Below are 19,604 nucleotides of genomic sequence, written 5' to 3'. Positions count from 1 at the left end.
GACCGGATTTCACAACTCTTCCTTAGGCCAAAAACCATGATGAAGCCTACACGCAATACCTTTGTCGCGGTGACACTAGTAGCCAAGATTATTGTAGTGAATGCATCAACTAACAATGCTCAACAAAGTATCCTCGAGCAATAATGTCCTTCAAAATATTGTGGTGCGACATAGTTCGATGATTTTATGCTCCGTTTTTTCAATACACCGTTTTCACACAAGGTTGACTATGAACCGAGTATGGTACTACGGTTGTAGCAAACACCAAAAATGTCACTAGCAATATAATTAACTCAATTTTCCAATGCAACATTTATGTTATTTGTTTTTTTTTTTTAATCAAATTGCAGTATAGTCCGAAAGTGTTAAATGTATGTTATTCACATATATCAATTGGTATTTTTATCGAAATTTGAACATAGTTCGTGGAGGAATCAGTGAATCAAGTAACACTACATTACAGTATGGAATAATTTGATTGCACCGTGATTAGAAATATTGATATAAAGCATCATCTTCGCATTATATGAAATATGTTATACGTATCACTCCATGCTTATATGAAGTATGTTATACAGCAGTTTGATGCAAGTTACATGTCTAATACAGAGAAATTTTTATCTTATATTTTGTAGCAAATGAAACAACATAGATCGTTACAATATGTTACCCAAACTACCAGTTTAATTTATTACCAGTTTACCACATTGTTTTATAGGGAAGCTCAGCTCATTATATATATAGTTCGTGTGCTCGACTACAATCCATCGTTATTCCATAGATCATTCACTTCTATCTGCAGGATCATCGAGTTGTGTTCCTAAATCAAAAACAAAAATGAATAATTGCACAAATTATATTATAAAGTTACAAATGGATGGACTCAAAAACAAAACATTAAAAAATACTACTTATTGTAGTAGTTAAAATTTAAAGTTTTAAAAACACTTTAGATATCTTCCTCGGATTATATGATGATTTGTATTCATCTATAAAGTACACACAAATTATGAGGTTAGGTAATCACAAGTACTTAATTCAACAGTAAACTGCAGAGCAAATTAGTAAACATACATTCTAAAAGAGCAATAATACTGTTTTAAAAAGTAGATAAATTAAGAGACAATTAGATACTTTGTAATGTATATGTCAAGGTAAGATAATAAAAGGTGTTTCTTAAAAAAAAAAAAAAAAGGATAATAAAAGGTGTTTGCAAGAAAATAACAATACTAACGAAGTCTTAGTCTAGTGGCAAAGACTAAGGGTTTGTGTACAGTTAGTAATAAGGTTTGTGTTTTGTTCTTCATATTTTGAATGGTCTAGTATATATTCGTATAAGATCATGTTCACTTTACCTTATTTTTGCTGAATTGAAATTATTTAACTGAATTTAAATTAATTTTATTGAGTTGAAATTATTTTTAACGAAATGAAATCAATTTGGCTGAACTAAAATTATTTTTACTAATTTTCTATTATATTTATTCTTTAAAGTTACTGATTATTAATGAACGAAACTTATTTTTAATGAATTGAACTTATTTTTACTGAATATATATTATTTTCTTAAGGTAAAGTGAAATAGGGCCTAACTTTCATTGAAATATATAGACCCACTTGACTAGTTTTTGGAGGAAAAAAAAAAAAAAAACTAGGGGTACGAAACTTCAGCTTAATCACTTGACTAGTCTTACTAATGATGAGATCTCTAATCAAACTATTATAGCTAACTCGAACAAAATCAAATCCAAGTATAACTAAGACTACTATCATATACGAACTTTTAGTATTTGCGTTTACCTGTTAGTGAAATTGGTGCCGAATTAGTGGCTGCTGTAGATGGGAGAAACGGCATGGGCTTAACCTCTTCACTTGTTGAATATTTGTTATTGAATGCGAGAGTAGTAGTCTTATATTGAGCCATACAACTACTGTATATAGCATCTCCACTTAAGCTGCTGGGATGACTCAGTAGCATCTGTCTCGCGCTTGTCAAGCACTTGTAACAATCGCTAGCCAACAAGTCCGGTGTACATTGGACCATCGCGTGCAAAGAATCATACCTTGTATACTTGACAACTTTTGAAGCAAATTTATTTCCATTTAAAACATTCGAGGCTTGGATGGCCAAGGCCTTCAACGTATTCCTTAGAATTTTCATCAAATGAATTCTACGACTACCCTTGATTTTATGATCGTCGTGCCAAGAGGCCTTCGATATCTCTGTATCCAACTTGCCAAGAAACGACTCATTCGAGTATCTTACCATACAAAGGTCATACCAAACGAAACCCTGTCTTCCATAAAATGATTTTTCTAAGATATAGTTTTTAGCAGAATTAATACAACAATAGCAAGCTAGGGGGTCAACGACATCACCTCGACAAAGGTAAAGGCCGTGCAGCTGATTGGGAGTTCCGGGGAAGGTAGTACTAAAGTTATAAAACCCGGTACTTAAGGTTTGGGATGTAAAGGTCACTAAGAGATTTTGAAGGCTTTTTTTTCCAAAATTATCGATCGTTCCGGCTGTGTAACCAAAGCTTACAAAGGAATGATTCGAGGTTGATAAAACAAATTCAAGGCGTAGGAAGATGATAAATATTAATGGAAATATCATCATATTAGTAATGTGAAGGTGTAGGATGAAGGTGATATATGGCAATGACTATTACTCTATTAGCATGGCTTTTATTGATTAAGTGTTGAATTAAGTCAATATTTGACATCATGAATTTTTATTTTTCCTAAGATTAGGGACCCACATCGTTTTGGTGGATACAAGGTGACCATTCAAAATTGATAAGTTAGCAAACCTACTGCATTGAATGTTACATGCGTTGACTTCAAGGTCAAGAGGAAACATCATAGAAACCAACTTTTTTTTTTTGGTTGGGGGAGGGGAGGAGGGGGGTTTAGAGAGTCACAAAGGACAGATAATGAAAATCGAACTAAAGATCTCCTGAAATTCGGAGGAAAGCGCTCAGCCTGCTAACCCACTTGAGAGAGCACTGTATCAAGATTAGAATTAGAAACTAGAATGAAATTTCAAAAATGTTAATAAACGGTGGAAAGAGAGTTCTCATCATGTTCCTTTAAAATTTTTGACTTTAATTTGCAACTATATATTGTCTTTGATTTCAAAGTCTCTCGTCAATAGTTTCATTGACCCGGAGAAAATTTAAGCATCTCTTCGTGAGAAACTTGAAAAAAATGTTACAAGGTGCTTTAGTCATTTTACCCTTAAAATAAGGGTATTATTATTGCTAGAGCTGTTCATGGACGGGACAACCTGCTGAGTCCGCCCAACTCGGCCCGCAAAATAAGCGAGCTTGGACAACCATTTTGAAAAAAATTGAATATTTGGGCGAGCTAGGCTCGACCTGTTAATATAAATGGACGGACATAGACAAGACAATATGTACCGTGGGTTAGCCTGCCCGACCCATTTATTTCAAAAATTAATAGTTTAATGATTTTTAGTTAATTGATTATGTTGTATATTTTAGAAAATAAATACAAAGAGACTATATTGGACTCCTAGCTTTTATTAGCTACAACTATCTATTTCAATTTCACATTATCATTAAAGACTTATTAAATAAGTTCATTCTTTCGTATTTTTCATTAACATATTACATATGTCACAAGTTTAAATTTTTTATAGTGATCATGAAATTTTTAAAATAACTTAATCAATATAATATTAACATAAGTAAATAATAAAAAGATTAATTAGTGTTAGAAATATGTAAAACAAAAATTTTAGGCCCATTTAATAGAGCGGGCTTGGACAAATTATCAAGCCCACATAAAAGGGCTCGAGTAAGCTACATTAAATCCGTTGGACAAAAAATGAAGTATAGGCCTGGCCCATTTCTTGTCCAAGCCCGCAAACGATCACCTCTAATATTGCCATTTACAAGAAGAGAACCTTCACTGTAGCTTCATGGAGATTGGAGCAAGAAGATAAAGAAGCTCACCAACACCGTCAATAGTGAAATCACTAGAGAAAGGAAATCACAAACAACGACAAACACCTTCCCTTAATTCTATTTTCATAGTGTTAGATTTGGTGTTCTCCATTGAAGCATCTTTAAGAAGGATAGAAAGAAGATGAAGGTAGATAAGGATCGATGGAGGAAGAAGAAGATAAAGGTGGTTAGTTGTGTGAGGAATGAAGGAAGGAAGAAAAAACCATGGAGGTGAGTCACGATTTCACAATTAGGGGGAAGAGGAAAATGAAGATGAATTTTTTTTTTTTTACTTTTCGAATGTGATTATATTTATAATTTTGCCACCAAGATAAACAGATTTGTTTATCTTAGACCTGATCAAAGTTAGCCCAACCCGATTTTGGGCGTGTTTTGTCCCGAAATTTTAGTTTTTTGGGTAGATTTGGGAATGTGATTATATGCATTTGTAATTGATTTTTTTGGCCCGGCCCAAAAATTGCCTGAAAAGCCCGCATGGCCCGGCTATTTTGGGCGGGTTTGGACACAAAAATTCCAGCACGCAACTTGGCCCGGCCCGACCCGAGAAGTGGGCTGAATTTTTTGGCCTCGGCCCGCCTAATGATCACCTCTAGTTTATCTCGGAGAGAAACCTGGGCTCCCCCATTAACCTGTGGCCCATTTTAATATATATTGTGATTGTAACCTTTTTATAAGGAAAAGCGAGAGTCTTCATTAAGAGGTGGACAAATTGTCCATTCACTACAAAAAAATAGACATTTAGCAACAGATCAAATCTGTTGCTAGATTATACTTTTCTGTTGCTAAATATAGGTAACGACGGATTTTGAAACGGAGTTACTCCATTGACAAAACTGTTGTCGCTAAATAAGACTAGCGACGTTGTATTTGTTTTTCGTTGCTGAACTTAGCAACAGATTTTTATTTCTGTCGCTGGTTTTAGCAACGGATTTTTATTTCTGTCTCTGGTTTTAGCAACGGGAAAAAAAAATTCGTCTCTAAATTTTGCAATGGAAAAAAAAATCCGTCGGTAAAATTAGCAACGGAAAAAAAAAAATTTGTGTCTAAAAGTAGATGCTATTTTGTTCTACCTCACTCGGGTCAACCCGATTCGGCTTTGCATGTAAGGCTCCTTGACTCCCCAATCTCAAGAATCGCAATAGGTAAGAGTTGAACCCGTGACCTCAAAGTCACATAGTGAAACTCTTACCAAATAATATTTGTTTACTTCTACGCACATAATTGATAATAAGTGAAAGAAATATTAGAGACGGAATTTAAAATCCGTCTCTAGCTCAAAGTCGGATTTCAAATCCGTCTCTAGTTCAGAGACGGATTTTCTATTCCGTCTCTAGTTTAGAGACGGATTTGAAAATCCGTTTCTAGTTTAGAGACGGATTTTAGTTTACATAATTCGTTTCGAAAATAATTTAGAGACGGAATTAAAAATTCGCCGCTCATATCGGCTACGAAAAAAAAAAATTCATCTCTAATTTAGTAACGGAAAAAAAAAATCTGTCTCTAAATTTAACAACGGAAAAAAAATCCGTTTCTAATTTAGAGACGGATTTTCAATTCCATTTCTAATTTAATTTAGAGACGGATTTTTTAATTCCGTCTCTAATTTAGAAACGGATTGAATTCCGTCGCTAGAATTCCGTTTCTATATGAACATTTTTTTGTAGTGATTAGTACATAGGAAGTATAACTAGGACAACAATTAGACCACATTTGTTCTAAATCGCATTAAACAAGCTAAGTGATGGGCTACAAAATTACCCTCTCGCTGTACATGAGACCAAGAAATATAATCTAAGAAGAGCGTACACATCCAACACATCATCAAGAAAGTAAATAATATCAAAAAGGTAGAAGTATCATAGCTAGTCCGAATCAAATCAAATCTAAGTAAAAATAAGATTACTAGTTAATCTGATCATCTAATAAATTTCAGTATTTGAATTTACCTGTGAGTGAAATTGGTGCCAAATCAACCTCTTCACTTGTGAAATATTTGTTACTAAATGCGGGAGTAGTCTTATATTGAGCCATACAACTAAGGTATATAACCACTCCACTTAAGGTCTTAAGCTAGCCAACAAGAGTACGTCTGGCGTACACTGGACCATCGCGTAAAGAGAATCAAACCTTGTATACTTCATTTCTGTTGAAGCAAACTTATTTCCATATACACTACCATTCGACGCTTGGATGGCCAAGGCCTTCATCGTATTCCTTAAAGTTTTCATGAAATGAACACGACGACTACCCTTTATCTTACGATCGGCCCATGAGACAGTCCGCCATTTTGTATCCAACTTGCCAAGAAAGGACTCATTTGAGTATTTTAGCATACAACAATCATACCAAACTAAGCCCTCTTTTCCACAAAAGGAGCTTTCGAAGATATACGAAGTAGTTTTTAGCAAAATTGATACAACTATAACAAGCTTGAGGATCGACGACATCACCTCGACAAAGGTAAAGGCCGTGTAACTGATTGGGACTTCCAGGGAAAATGGTAGTAAAATTATGAAACCCAGCATAGGATGTTAAGGTCCCTAAGAGATTATGAAGGTTGTTTTTCCCATTACTATCGATTGTTCAGGCCATGTCTTTAAAGAAAAAGAAGTTATTAGAGATTTAGAGGTTGATAAAACATGTTTGAGGCGTAGGAAGGTGATAAATATTAATGGAAATATCATCATATTGGTAATGTGATTATGTGATAGTGTGGGATTAAGATGATGCTAATTAGCATTGCTCCTATTTAGTGTTTAAGTAATTACGAAAATACAAAGTATAACTTTATAAGTCAATATTTGACATCGTCGGCTACTTTACTCACCACGACATTTTTTTATTTTTATTTTTATGATTGATTAAGGAACCAACCTCTTTTTGTTGGGTACAAGGTGGGTCCCAAAAACATTTTGTAATTTTTTATTTTTTTTTCCCTGGGAGGTAGAAATTGAACTTAGATTAGATTAGAATAACATAAAGAGTGATAATAGAGTTATAGGTCGTAGCCAATACCGAAGACCCCAACAACATCAAGGGGGTTGCTGAATAGATGGGCTGCTGCCCCTAATAGTTAGCTGATTAGACAAGTTTGATAGGCTAACACCAAAAGCATATTCAAAGCTATTACAAGTTGAAGGATGAGCCTGAGGATGTACAATTGTAGAAATTTATATTGCTCAATAAAGCCCAGTTACTTTCATTAATCGCCATTAAAGGCCTTATATAATACAATGCAGAATTCCTAAACAATATCAAACTCTAGGTAAATAAAGATTATCTAGGAATACAAGTTTATCCCTAAAATATATATCCTAATATTATCTTAATACTCGATATTATCTTAATAACAATAGATATAAAATGCTCCAGAATGGAGCTTTACTTCTTAAGGAACTAGAAGTTTGAAGTAGAGCCAACATGGCTTTCCTGGCCACCGAATCTGTTTCCCTAACTGCTGCTCTGCTGACCTTGGAAATTTTTACCCTTCCCGCGGTGGTGATCAGGTCCCTGCACATTAAATAGTAATTTTCCATTTCATCAGTGCAAGTGGAAGAGTTAGTAATTCCAGTGACAACTCTCTAACAATCTTAGTATATGTGGACATCCCTCCATCCTTCTCTGATAGCCCAAGCCACAACTACAATGATGGCTAAGGTTTCGGCCATGTGAGCAGAAGTAGAGGCTGTGTATGGATAGCAATTCCCTTGATCCAATTCCCCTATTTATCCCTACATATGCAAGCCATTAGCTTCCAAGGAGTTGTGTTTATTTGAAAGAAGCATCAACAACAACATTGAACTCATTTTGCCGATTTATGGCATTATTAGTGGTGCCACTATGGCTTATCTGAGTAGAGTTCTGAGGACCAAGCAAATCAAGTTCATTGGCAATGTATTTAAGAGAATTGGTCCAATTTGGAGAAGGAGTGGATTTTTTGTTAAAACCCCAATCATTTCTCCTCAACCACATTCTCCAAGTAAGTAGGGCAAAAGTTTCATTCTAAGAAAGGTTGAGAAAGCTGTGAACAGAGGTGATGTTAAGGTTATCCTTCCACCATTCAGAGTGATTGGAAGTAGGATTGGTAGGGGGAGGTTGGATGGTGTTCCACACTTCCTTAGCTCTATGGCAGTCTCTAAGAATGTGAAGGGCTGTCTCCTTTTCATTAGGGCAAAAAAAGTAGAAGCCTGATGTTATGATTTGTCTATAATGGAGATGATTAGCTGTAGGAAGCCTATCCCATAAGCATAGCCACAAGAAGAATTTGTTGGGTGGGGGAATATGAAGGTTCCAGAAAAATGTGTTGAAAGAGAAAGCCTGGAAGTTTGGATGCTGACAGTCCCAAAGGTGATTGTAAGCTGAGTTGCTATCAAAGAAACCCCTTTTTTTCCAGGGATGAGAATATAAAGCCCTCTACAACACAAGGGAAGACAAAGGAGGAAATGAAGTGCTTGACATCAGGAAGTAAGAAAGGATGACTAGCATGGATCAGGCTTAAATCCATCCTTCCATCCCTAAGAATGGTGGCTACTTTTCTATCCTCTTCACCCTGGGTTAGGGGCCCGTGAACCAGAGATCTAAGGGTTCCCATCCCAATCCAATTATCAGTCCAGAAACTACAAGTTTCTCCTTTCCCATATTTGTAATTGGTTGATTAGCAATTAGCATGCCCACTATGTTAAAAGCTTCTTATGTCAACTTTCTTAAGGTTAATGTGCATGCCCACTGTTTCAGGGTTTTTTGTGATTCCCTCGAGATACTGATCGCGCTCTCGGCAGGATGGACGCGAGCACCTGCAAAACCACGAATATTCCATTTACCGGAATATTCTCCTCCGACGATCAAGTTAGTGATCGGAAACGAAAAAGCTAGAGAGAGAAAGTAGAGAGAAGTGGGAGCTCTTAATGCTCTTTTTTATGTTATGTCCCCATCCACCCCTCCCATCGTAAATGATTGGGGTATTTATAGGGGTGGGGAATTGTGCCCCTGTAGGGTTTTTACCCTAGAATTTCGTGCCCTGTTTGACGGAGCAATCAAGTGCTGGCGCGTGTCCTAAGAGGGTCGCCGATTTGCGGCTTTCTAGGGATTTCGGCCTCATGATGTGAGGAGGCCCTTTGCTCTCATTTCAGGTGCTCTGTGTTTATTGACACGTGTCATCTTCCTATAGGGACACGTGTCTCCCTTTGACTGGGCCACATGTAACTTTAGGATTGGACCACGTGTTAGGGTATTTTTACCCTAAACATTTTCCCCTCAGAGGTGGTGACTCATATCGTTGATAACTTGTTATTTGGTATGATTTTAGGGTACTTTCAAACCTTATTTTCGTTATTACTCGGCATCAAAGTTCATTATTTATCCTATTTTTATGCAAATTTTGTACCATCCATGCTTCACGGGTTATTTGTGCTTTTTGATGTAATGTAGCTATTTTTAGCACTATGGATGTGATCAAGAATGAGAGAGCAAGGATAAGGGCGATCTTGATTGATAGAGCCATGGAGGAAGAAGGAGGAGTGCCTTAAAGATAAATGAAAAGCTTTTGGAGAGCCTTGAAGGGTTATATGCGTAAGCGTCAATTTCAACTGACCATAACTTTTGATCTACTCAACATTTTAAATTGATTCAAATTGGAGATTAAATTTTGTCTCAAGAGCTTTCCAATGACTAGTCACAAGTCCAAGGAATTCTGTATAGCCTCCCAAAGTTAAGTTATTTAGGCAGGGAATTCTGTATGGACGTGCAACAAATTGGCACATCCGTGCAAGGCTGCACGTCCGTGCCAAAATCTGCACGTCCGTGCAGACCTGCTCGATTCTTGACAGTAGCTACTGCCTTACTCTGCACTGCCGTGCATAGGGTGACACATCCGTGCATCTTGGTCTGCACGACCGTGCCAAACCTGGCACGTCCATGCAGACCTGCAGACGAGCCCGATTCTTGTTTTCCCCGTCCTTTTTATTTGGGGGTCTTAAAAATACCCCTTTGAGCTCATTTGTAGGGGATATCAAAGTTTTTAGAGCTTTCTCTTAGTTTTGCAATGCTAGAACATTAAATTCTCAAATTATTACTTAGTTCTTAATTATTAGCTTGGAAATATTCAACTTCAATCATTGTAGAAGACAAGTTCCACCATTGTTGGTCACTTTGAAGCTTCATAGTAACTATTTCTTACTCTTATTTTCCATTTCTCTCTACTTTGTTGTTAATTACTTGCTTAATTCTTGCATGCTTAGATTGTTAATTAGCTTAATCCTTAGTTTGAACTTGTTCATGGATTGCTTGAAATCTCTATTTGCTTTAACCTCCATGGATTGTGAGTAGTCTAATTTCTAGGGTTTGGGTAGAACCCTTAATGTAGGCACAAAGAATTTGTTGCATGTGCTAATTTGGTTATTGTGGGATGTTAATTAGTTGGGTTTAAGTGGTTTAATTGTTTAGTTCTTGTATATGGCCATGCCTAGAACTATTTATCCAAGCTTTCTCAACGAAGGATCGAGAGATGAACTTGAGTTAGCTCCCTTATGCTTGATTGACTTGAAGTTCCATGAGAATAGGAATTTCCGGTCAAGGGAATTTTATGTCATCGTGATTATGCTTTAACACTTGTTTTATGCTATGTAACCACGAGAGTAGGTTGTATTCATGATTCAAGTAATCCCTCTAGCTTGAGAGAGTAGTTGGGTGTTTTAGATGACTTCCCCTAATTTATCCCATTAATTTACCTTGATTGTTGCATGCTAATTTTGATTTGTGATGAAGTTGGGTGGTATAGCCTGAGCCCTAGATTCCTCTAAATATTGTTAATCTCCTCTTAGCTTTAGTTGAATTTAACTAGTAGAAGTTACTCAAGACCAAACCAATTTCGACTTCATTTAGCTTACTTAAACGGTAGTACTCGGTGGTTGATTCAATGCCTCTCTTGGGTTCGACCCTTTCTTACCCTTGCTATTAGCTAGTGAGACCAAGATAGGAATTATCTTTGGTAGGCTCGATGACGGCCTATCAACCATACGTGCCGCCTCCTCTGATCTTCTACTTGTCCGGATACGTCCGAGTACTTTTAGTGAGCGCTCTTTATTTATAGAGGGTGGACAGTTACGTCCGTCTATCAGAGAGATCTCTCTTTTGGGCTGGACGCCTTGTTTGGTCCACCTGATTTCTTTTTAGAGGACCTTTTAAGTCTTAAATCGGGCGGACGAGTTGTGCCGACTGGCGTGAGAGGGAACATCTGTCCTCCGTATTTTTTTGGAGTGGCGGTTCGAATTCCGCTGACCTGGCCGTCTATTTTGACGCGCCGTTAGAGTGTCTGTATTTCTTCCCGTCTTGGATGACGGAGCGGTTTTTTAACCGTTTAAACTTTTTCGAAAAGTTACCGTTCAAATTCTTGGGCGGGAAAGTTGGTTTTACCATTTCGCCCCCATAAATTCGGCCTATAAATAGAAGGTGATTGACTTCATTTCGGCACTTTGGAAATTTGAGAATTTTAGAGAGAAGTCAGAGCCCTTTAGAGAGAGAAAGTAATCTTCCTTCAAATCTTCAAGAGCTCATCCGTACGTTTGAGGTTTCCAGTCAGATTTTTGAGTTTTCCGGTCAACCTTTAAGACTCTCAAAGACTTTCATCGTTTTCTACACGTACAGAGGTAACCGCATGCTCTTCTTTACTTCTTCCCTTTTTCTTTTACTTATTTTTGCTCTTATAACACGAACTGGCTTAATACTCGGCTTCATCCGTTTCTCCTCATGAGGTCGGCCGTTCGCTTGGGACTGAGGAATCTAGAGTGGACGGGGACAAGTCCTCCTCTTTATGGAACGGGTCCATTTCAAGTGCGTACCAACTAACCCCCTCCTATTCTTCTTGCAGTCGAACATGGCGCGTACAAGGCAAACGTACGAACGAGACGTCCCTAGAAACCCTGATGGGAGTATGGTGGACCCCTTAGTCTCCTATAATCAGAGTGATACGGACGGGGAGAGCACAAATACAACAGCTGTTAGCGGTAGTGGATGCTCAGTGGTCGAAGTGACCACGTCCTTTGAAGAGGGCCTACATCAGCTAGGCACTTCTTCTACCATGAGTGCGTCCGGGAAAAATCCGGAACTACGCTTCCTTCAATTTGCCAGCTCGGTCATGATTTCGTCCGATCTGTCATCTTCTGGAAGGCATCTCTCCTCTTTTCAGGTGGATGTTGGGGCGTCCGTCCAAAATCCTCAACGACCCCCAATCCAAACTACTAGGTCGGCCAGGCCTAGAACTGGCATCCATATTGCTGAACCGGCTGACCTGCCCCCTCGCAGCGCTCCGCTTTCTGGAAACCAGGCGGACGTTGGGGGAAAGAAAGATAGGGGCAAGGGATCCTTGGTGCCTGAAGGCATCGTCGTTTCTGGAGGCGGCCAGGGCTCCAGGGGAGGGAGCTCGTCTGAACCTGCTAAGCTGGACACTGTGTTGGCCTCCGAATTTGGGGCCGCTCCTCAAGCTGCTGAAAGAGAGCATGAGAACCCGGACGCTAATCAGGCGGCCGAAGAACCAAATGCTGACAACTTCAAGGACCCGTACGTCTGTACGGTTGGCGATACTGCGTTATACTTCTTGCACTTGAAGTTTGAGGAGTTCAAGATGTTCTTCCACCTGGGAGAAGGCTACGAAATCGTAGCGCCCATCGCTCTTACTCAGTGGCCGCTTGGGAGAGCAAGCGACAGCGGAAGAAATGCTTCAACGTCTACCGCGCTGCCTTGGAAGTGGGCCTTCGCTTCCCTCTTCATCCGGTCGTCTAGGAGCTCTTGGACGAGTACAACATTACAATCTTCAAGCTGGTGCCGAACAACTGGTTAATTATTTTTGGCTATCTAGTGACGTGCCTTCGGCAAGGCTTCAAGCCGGACGTCCCAGTTTTTTGTGAGATGCATTCTGTGGTCCGTCTTGATGCTGGCACGGATGGGTGGTTTATCTTGAGCACCCAGAGAGATTATATGGTGGTGATGGATAGGCTGTCCAAGTGGCGAGACTAGAAACACCGATTCTACTGCATTAAGACAAAGGATAAGCAGTTTAACTTGCGGATGAATTGGTTCAATGTTGATCCAATCCCGCTCGCCCACGGGCAGCATAGACTCAGCAAGCCACCCGTCCACCCTGACTATATGCACCAACTGGACTACCTCGGAGTAAAAAAGGTAGTCCGAGATGGAAAGACAGTGACCGTGCCGCGCAGTTGGATTCCGCTGGCTGTGTGGCTTAGGAACCCAATTTTCATGTCGGCCTCTGTTCTATACTAGAACTACTCTCAAGGTGGAACCTTGTGACTCAGTTGTTCGAATGCGATTTGCAACACAGAAATATCCTAACATTTTTTCCTCTTTTTTCTTCTTCAGATGTAGCTCTCGGAATGCTGGATCCAAAGCAAAAAGGGGAAGTTAACATGTCCGACTTGGACTTGGTGTGGTACAAACTCCGCCAACAACAACACGACCAGACTAAGGAGGTACTGACAATCTGTTCTCCTCATTTTTTTTTTTTTGCCGAGTTGGTGTGTGGGAGGAAGAATCCTTCCCCATTTTACTCGGACGCAATTCAACATGTTTTTGCGCCGAGCTTGTATGTTAGGAGAGGTATCCTATCTGGTTTCACTCGGACGTTGTCTCTTGCCTATGTTGTCTGAGTAGATTGGTTGGGAGGGTGTTCCTTTTCAATTTTACTCGGACACTTGTTCCTTTCATCTGACTTTATTTTGTTTCTTTCAGGCAGCTCCTACCACTCCCCGGTCGAAGAAAAAGCAGTTGTCTTCTGTTTCTAAGGACGGCCAGTCGTCCAAAGCTAGGAAGACAACAGCCTCAAAGGCCAAGTCTTCCACCAAAGCGGCCAAGGCTACGCCGCTGACTACTTCGAAGCAGTTTGAAGGAGAGCAACACCAGCTGTCACCAAGTGAGGTCTCCAAGCCCGTGGAACCGCAAACTGAGGCGGTCCACGATGAGTCCGTTCATGCGGACGATGGGGATAAGTCGTCTTGGCAAAAACGACCGGCAACCTGGCCTCGACTCCGCATGTCGAGGTGATTGATAAATTTGAGTGGCAGAAAGCTGCTTCTCAGTCGGCTGAAGGACAAAGCGGCCGCTCACAAGAGGAAGGGAATGTCCCAATACCCTCTCCTTCCTTCAACCTTCCATTTCCTCCATCCTTATCGGATGATAAGCTTAATACTGGTACGGCTGTTGACTCGTGTTTTTAAGAACTTTGCTCATTCTAACAATGTTTCTTGGTTTGACGCAGACATTACCGAGGAGATACATATGAAGCTACCCGGCTAATCGCTCACAGGCGCTAACCGGAAAGCTATTAGGGACGGTCATGCAACGGTCCGTCCCTAAGGAGCAGCGGGACAAATTCTGCGGAATCCATGAGGGCTTCCTTGGCCCAATGATTAATTGTAGCGCCGAGGAAGCATTTTCAAACTTGTCATAGCTTCTTTTTTTTTTCTTTTGCTTCCATACTTATATTGTTTTCCTAGTTTGCTTTTGCTGATGTGTTTCTGTCCGAATGCAGATCTTCCTCAAGCTCTGCGCTTTCCAGGATTAGAAGGATAAGAAAAATGAGAGGATCAAGGCGGCCTGGGCCACCATCAACCGACTTCAAGACGAGAACACCGGCAACCTGGCCCTGCAAAAGATTCATTACGACCAGGCCTTGAAAGCTCTCTCCGAAAAGTCGGCCCGGCAAACTAAGGACATCGTCAAGATTGGCAATGCAATCCAGCTAGCAGCTGGCCAGGTAGGCGCTTCAGCAAGAACGGGACGAGGCGGCTGCTAATGTCTCTCAGTGGAAGGAGGGCTTTGAAGCCTCCGAGAAACTGAAAAATGAGTTGGCCTCGTCCTAGGAAGCTCTTCAGACGGCCCTGGATCAAGTGGACTCCTTCAGGCTTGAGGTTGAGAATTTGAACAAGTCCATTGCGGACTTGTTAGAGCAGCTAAAGGCCCCTCGGCCGATAGATCCCCTACAGGTCATCTGTATCGACCATAGGGTCGAGGAGAAGCTGAAGAGCCGCTTCTACGAGGCCTTCTCCTTGATGGTCGAAGACGGCACAGCTGCCTACTATGAGGAGCGCTTCACTAAGCGCCTCAACTTCGTTTGCCTCAAGGAGGAGGCCGCGACTGTCGGGCAACCTCTTCTAGAAATTTTCGTAACTTCTTCCGACTTTGAAGACGAGGAGGAAGATGATGCTGAGGAGGAGGAGGAGCTGAATCCGACGGGTGAGGATGAGCCAGCTGTGGAGAAGTCAGCCGATGCTGCAAGCGGCAACGGGAAATCGGCCGAGGAGGAGCCTGCCAATGGTGACAAATCGGCTGAGTAAAGAGCTCAAGTCCACCAGCAGCTATTTTAAAGCTTTCTGCACTTTAATTTTATTTCTTTATTTTTGAACAATCTCGTCTCTGCCCGCTTGTTTTGAGCGGCCATGTAATATACTCTTTCTAATTTTCCGCCTGTTTTAAGCGGCTTTGATCTATGCAAGTTTCTTTTGATATACTTAGCATTTTTCAAGCAATTTTTTCATGCTTTATGCTTTTGCGTACGAATGATTTTTTTTAGTTACTAGGGGTATGCCCCTTTATTCGGCGTTTGCCTAGTCCATATTCTAAGGGGTTTGATTAACTTAGTAGATTTTATACCTTGAAGGGTATGCGAGCTAATAATTTAATCAAATCATAACAATGATTCCCCTTGGACTAGGTAAATGCCGAATCAACTTTGGTTAGATGGCCATTTTATTGGCTTATACTGAGTCGACCTTTGATACTATCTCTCGGACGCTCTATGAAATTTCAAGTAATTTTTGAACTTGATTATTTCTAAATATTGGTTGTGCTCGGACGCTTGGCCAAGCCCTTGCCCCCCGTTTTTTTGGGTAAAAATACCTTAGGCAATTTTTGGGCTTTCTGTTTTTCTCCCATCCAGCCATTCTATAGCCGGATGGAACGATTAGCTTTTTAGCTTTCCATCTAAGTCTTCGAGATAGTAGGTACCGTCTCGTATTTCTTCTTTGATTCGGTAAGACCCTTCCCAGTTCGGGATTAACTTTCCATCTTCATTAGCTCGGCCTACCGCATTTTTCTAAGGACCAAGTCTCCAATCTTCAGCGGCCGCTTAGACACTTTGCGGTTATATGCCCTTGTTATCCTTAAGCGGTAAATTTCATGTCTAAGTGTCGTATTGCCCCTAGCTTCTGGAAGGAAGTCTAGGGCGGTCTTCATGGCTTCCCAATTGGCCGACTCATCATATAGCATCGCTAGGAGAGTGGGTTCGTACATTTCAATTAGGAGCACGGCTTCAGCACCATAAACCAGAAAAAATGGAGTTTCCCCTGTTGAACTTTTTGCTGTAGTTCAAATGGACCATAACATATTGACTAGCTCATCAGCCCATAGGGCGTCTGCCTTCCAAAGCTTTCGCTTGATGCCATTGGAGATCAACTTGTTATATGCTTCAACTTGGTCGTTAGCCTTTGGGCACCCGACTGAGGCATGGCTATCTCGTAGATTTTTTCCTCACCAGAGCAAACATTGTGTTATGCCCTGGTCGCTCAGCCAATTTTTGAGTTGGTCGAGTTCGAATTAAGGTCCATTATCGAACACCATTGACTGCGGCACCTCAAAACGGGTAATGATGCTTTTCCAAATGAATGCTGACACATTTGTCCATTAGATTCCTCAGACGGCCTCAGCTTCAACCCACTTTGTGAAGTAGTCTACAACTACCAACACATACCGCCTATGTCCGGACGCAGGAGTATACGACCCCAAGATGGCCATGCCCCATTTTGCAAAGGGAAGTGGACTACTTATTCCAATAAGCTATTTGCCGAGCGGTGGATGAGGGTTGCAAATCTCTGGTACTTGTCACATTTTTTCACCATTTCCATGGCATCCGAATTCATGCTCGGCCAGTAATACCCCAGGTGGGTAGCTTTCTCGGCTAAGGCTCGTCCACCTATGTGTGACCCGCATTGCCCTTCATGAAGGTCGTCCAAAACATCATGCCCCTTTCCTGGCATAATGCACTTAAGTATGGTTTTACAAAAGCTTTCTTGAACAACTCCCCTTTTTTCATCTCAAACCAGGCCGCCGTTTTCTTCATCAGCCAACACTCTTTTGGATCGTCTGGAAGAATTCCATCCTTCAGATAGAAGATAATTCCGTCCATCCATGTGGAACTTCTGTCAATGATTTGCACTGGCTCGGCATCAATACTCCTCTTTTCCTTGACTTCCTAAAACACAGATCTTAGAGTATCACATGAAGCCGAGGAGGCTAGCTTGGAGAGTGCGTCCTCCTAGTGATTCTCCTATCGGGGGACTTGCGTGAAGTGTTCTAGGCTCTCCGCCTCATCCTTCACCATCTGAAGATACTTCATCATGGCCGGCTCCCTGGCTTCGTAGTCACCGTTCACTTGGCTAACTATCAGCTGGGAATCTGAGCTAGCATCAATCTTGGTTGCCCCGGCCGCGTTACACATTCTGAGGCCAGCTAGAAGGGCTTCATTCTCGGCCTCGTTATTAGAGGCTTGAAACTAAAATCTTAAAGTGTATTCAAACTTGTCTCCTTTTGGAGATTGACAAATAACACCAGCGCCATATTCGGTCGTTGTTGCACTTCCATCTACAAAGATCTTCCAAATTTGATCCCCTGCCGGCTGTAAGTCTGGCCGTGTCATTTCAGCCAAGAAGTCTGCAAAGGCTTGACCCTATTCGGTCGCTGTTGCACTTCCATCTACAAAGATCTTCCAAATTTGATCCCCTGCCGGCTGTAAGTCTAGCCGTGTCATTTCAGCCAAGAAGTCTGCAAAGGCTTGACCCTTGATTGCTTTTTTAGGTTCAAATGTAATATCAAAACCTCTCAATTCTAAGGCCCATTTAAGCATTCGACCACTAGCCTCCAATGTTGTGAACGACTTCTTCAACTGTTGGTCCGTGTAGACCACAATCGAATAAGCAAGAAAGTATGGCCTTAGCTTCTTTGATGCATTAATATTTCAATAGATAGATACCTAAGCTCGACATTGTGCAAGACATGGCTTATGAAATACACAGGGATCTGATGGCCGTCCCTCTCAGCAAGCAGGACGACACTTAAGGAATGATCTGAGATTGCCAGGTACATGTATAGCTTCTCATCTTTGAGCGGACTGACGAGCCGAGGAAGGGTATGCAAATGGTTTTTCAACTGTACGAAGGCTTCCTTGGCCTCCTCATTCCACTCAAACATAGTTTTCTTCTTGATAGTTTGGAAACAATAACGACAATTATCCCTTGATCTTGACAGAAATCGTCCGAGTGCGGCTAAATAGCCGGTCAATCTTTGAACTTCTTTTATGGTTCTCGACAATTTCATGTCTAAGACCGCCTGGATCTTCTCAAGATTGGCCTCAATGTCGCGCCAGTCAATAAAAAAATCCAAGAAATATGCCGGACTCAACACCGAAGACACACTTCTTTGGATTTAACTTCATCTTATGCCGCTTGAGTTCGGTAAATGTTTCTCGGAGGTCCTTCAGATGATCAGACGGCCTTTTTGACTTAACAATCATTTCATCAATATATGCTTCCATGTTTCGGCCGATCTAATCTCTAAATACTGTATTCACAAGTCTCTTAAATGTGGTAAGGGCATTCTTCAGGCCGAATGGCATAACTTTGTAGCAATATAGCCCCTACTCGGCCACAAACGCTATTTTTTCTTGATCTTCTTCCCACAAATGGGATCTGGTGGAATCCGGAGTATGCGTCCATAAAACTCATCAGGCATGCCCGGCCGTTGAATCAACCAATCGGTCGATTTTAAGCAAGGGAAAGCTATCCTTAGGGAATGCCTTGTTGAGATCAGTGTAATCTATGCACACTCTCCAAGTTCCATACGGCTTTTTTACAAAAACCACATTGGCTACCCAATCAGGGTAGTAACATTGTCGAATGAAACCTGCGTCCAGCAGCTTTTTAACTTCTGTCGCTTTCTCTAGATTCCTCTCTTCTCCATGATTTCTTTTTTTCTGCCAGACAGGCTTAGTAGCTAGATTCACGGCCAGCTTATGTACGACCAGGTCTGGACTAATCCCCGGCATTTCATGAAATTTAAAAGCAAACACATCTCTGAACTCTTTCAACAATTTTACTAGTCATCTCCAAGAAAACCCATATCCATAATGCCTACTTTGACCGTCCGATCAGGTTGCTCTGGGTTGAGCACTATGTCTTTATGATCGTCGGCCGGCTGCGGTCTTAGCTCTTCTGTCCGACCGATGGTCATTAGCTACTATGCTTGCTCTTTCTTGATCGACTTACGCTTCTAGCCGACCTGGTATGTTTGGAAAGAGCCTTCTCGGAATTTCGCTCGGATGCTTTCCCTTGTCCGCATGTTGTTGGCTTCACAGCCAACTGATTACATTCCTTAGCCATTTTTTGGTTTCCCTGAATAGAACCTATCTTCCCGTTCGAACGCTCAAACTTCATCAGCATCAAATGAGGGACGATTATCACCTTTGTTGATGTAAGAGTTGGACGACTGATGATAATGTTGTATCCCGTAAGCTCCTTAACAACTAGGAATCGGACGAGCATGTCCCTTCCT

General features: G+C 41.0%; 1 protein-coding gene across 1 annotated transcript; it reads right to left on the bottom strand.

Annotated features, from left to right (window-relative positions):
- Positions 1–489: 489 nt before the first annotated feature.
- LOC110687295 (cysteine-rich receptor-like protein kinase 15) lies at positions 490–2,711 on the bottom strand. The gene is made up of 2 exons (XM_021863925.1): positions 1,801–2,711; positions 490–820 (listed from the first exon to the last, which is right to left on the bottom strand). The coding sequence occupies exons 1-2, from the start codon at positions 2,618–2,620 to the stop codon at positions 783–785; spliced, it is 858 nt and encodes a 285-aa protein (XP_021719617.1). The 5' UTR covers positions 2,621–2,711; the 3' UTR covers positions 490–782.
- Positions 2,712–19,604: the final 16,893 nt, after the last annotated feature.

The sequence above is a fragment of the Chenopodium quinoa genome, unplaced genomic scaffold, assembly GCF_001683475.1.
Source record: "Chenopodium quinoa cultivar QQ74 unplaced genomic scaffold, ASM168347v1, whole genome shotgun sequence".
NCBI classification, from domain to species: Eukaryota; Viridiplantae; Streptophyta; class Magnoliopsida; order Caryophyllales; family Amaranthaceae; genus Chenopodium; species Chenopodium quinoa.
This window is presented reverse-complemented; position numbering and strand designations above follow the sequence as displayed.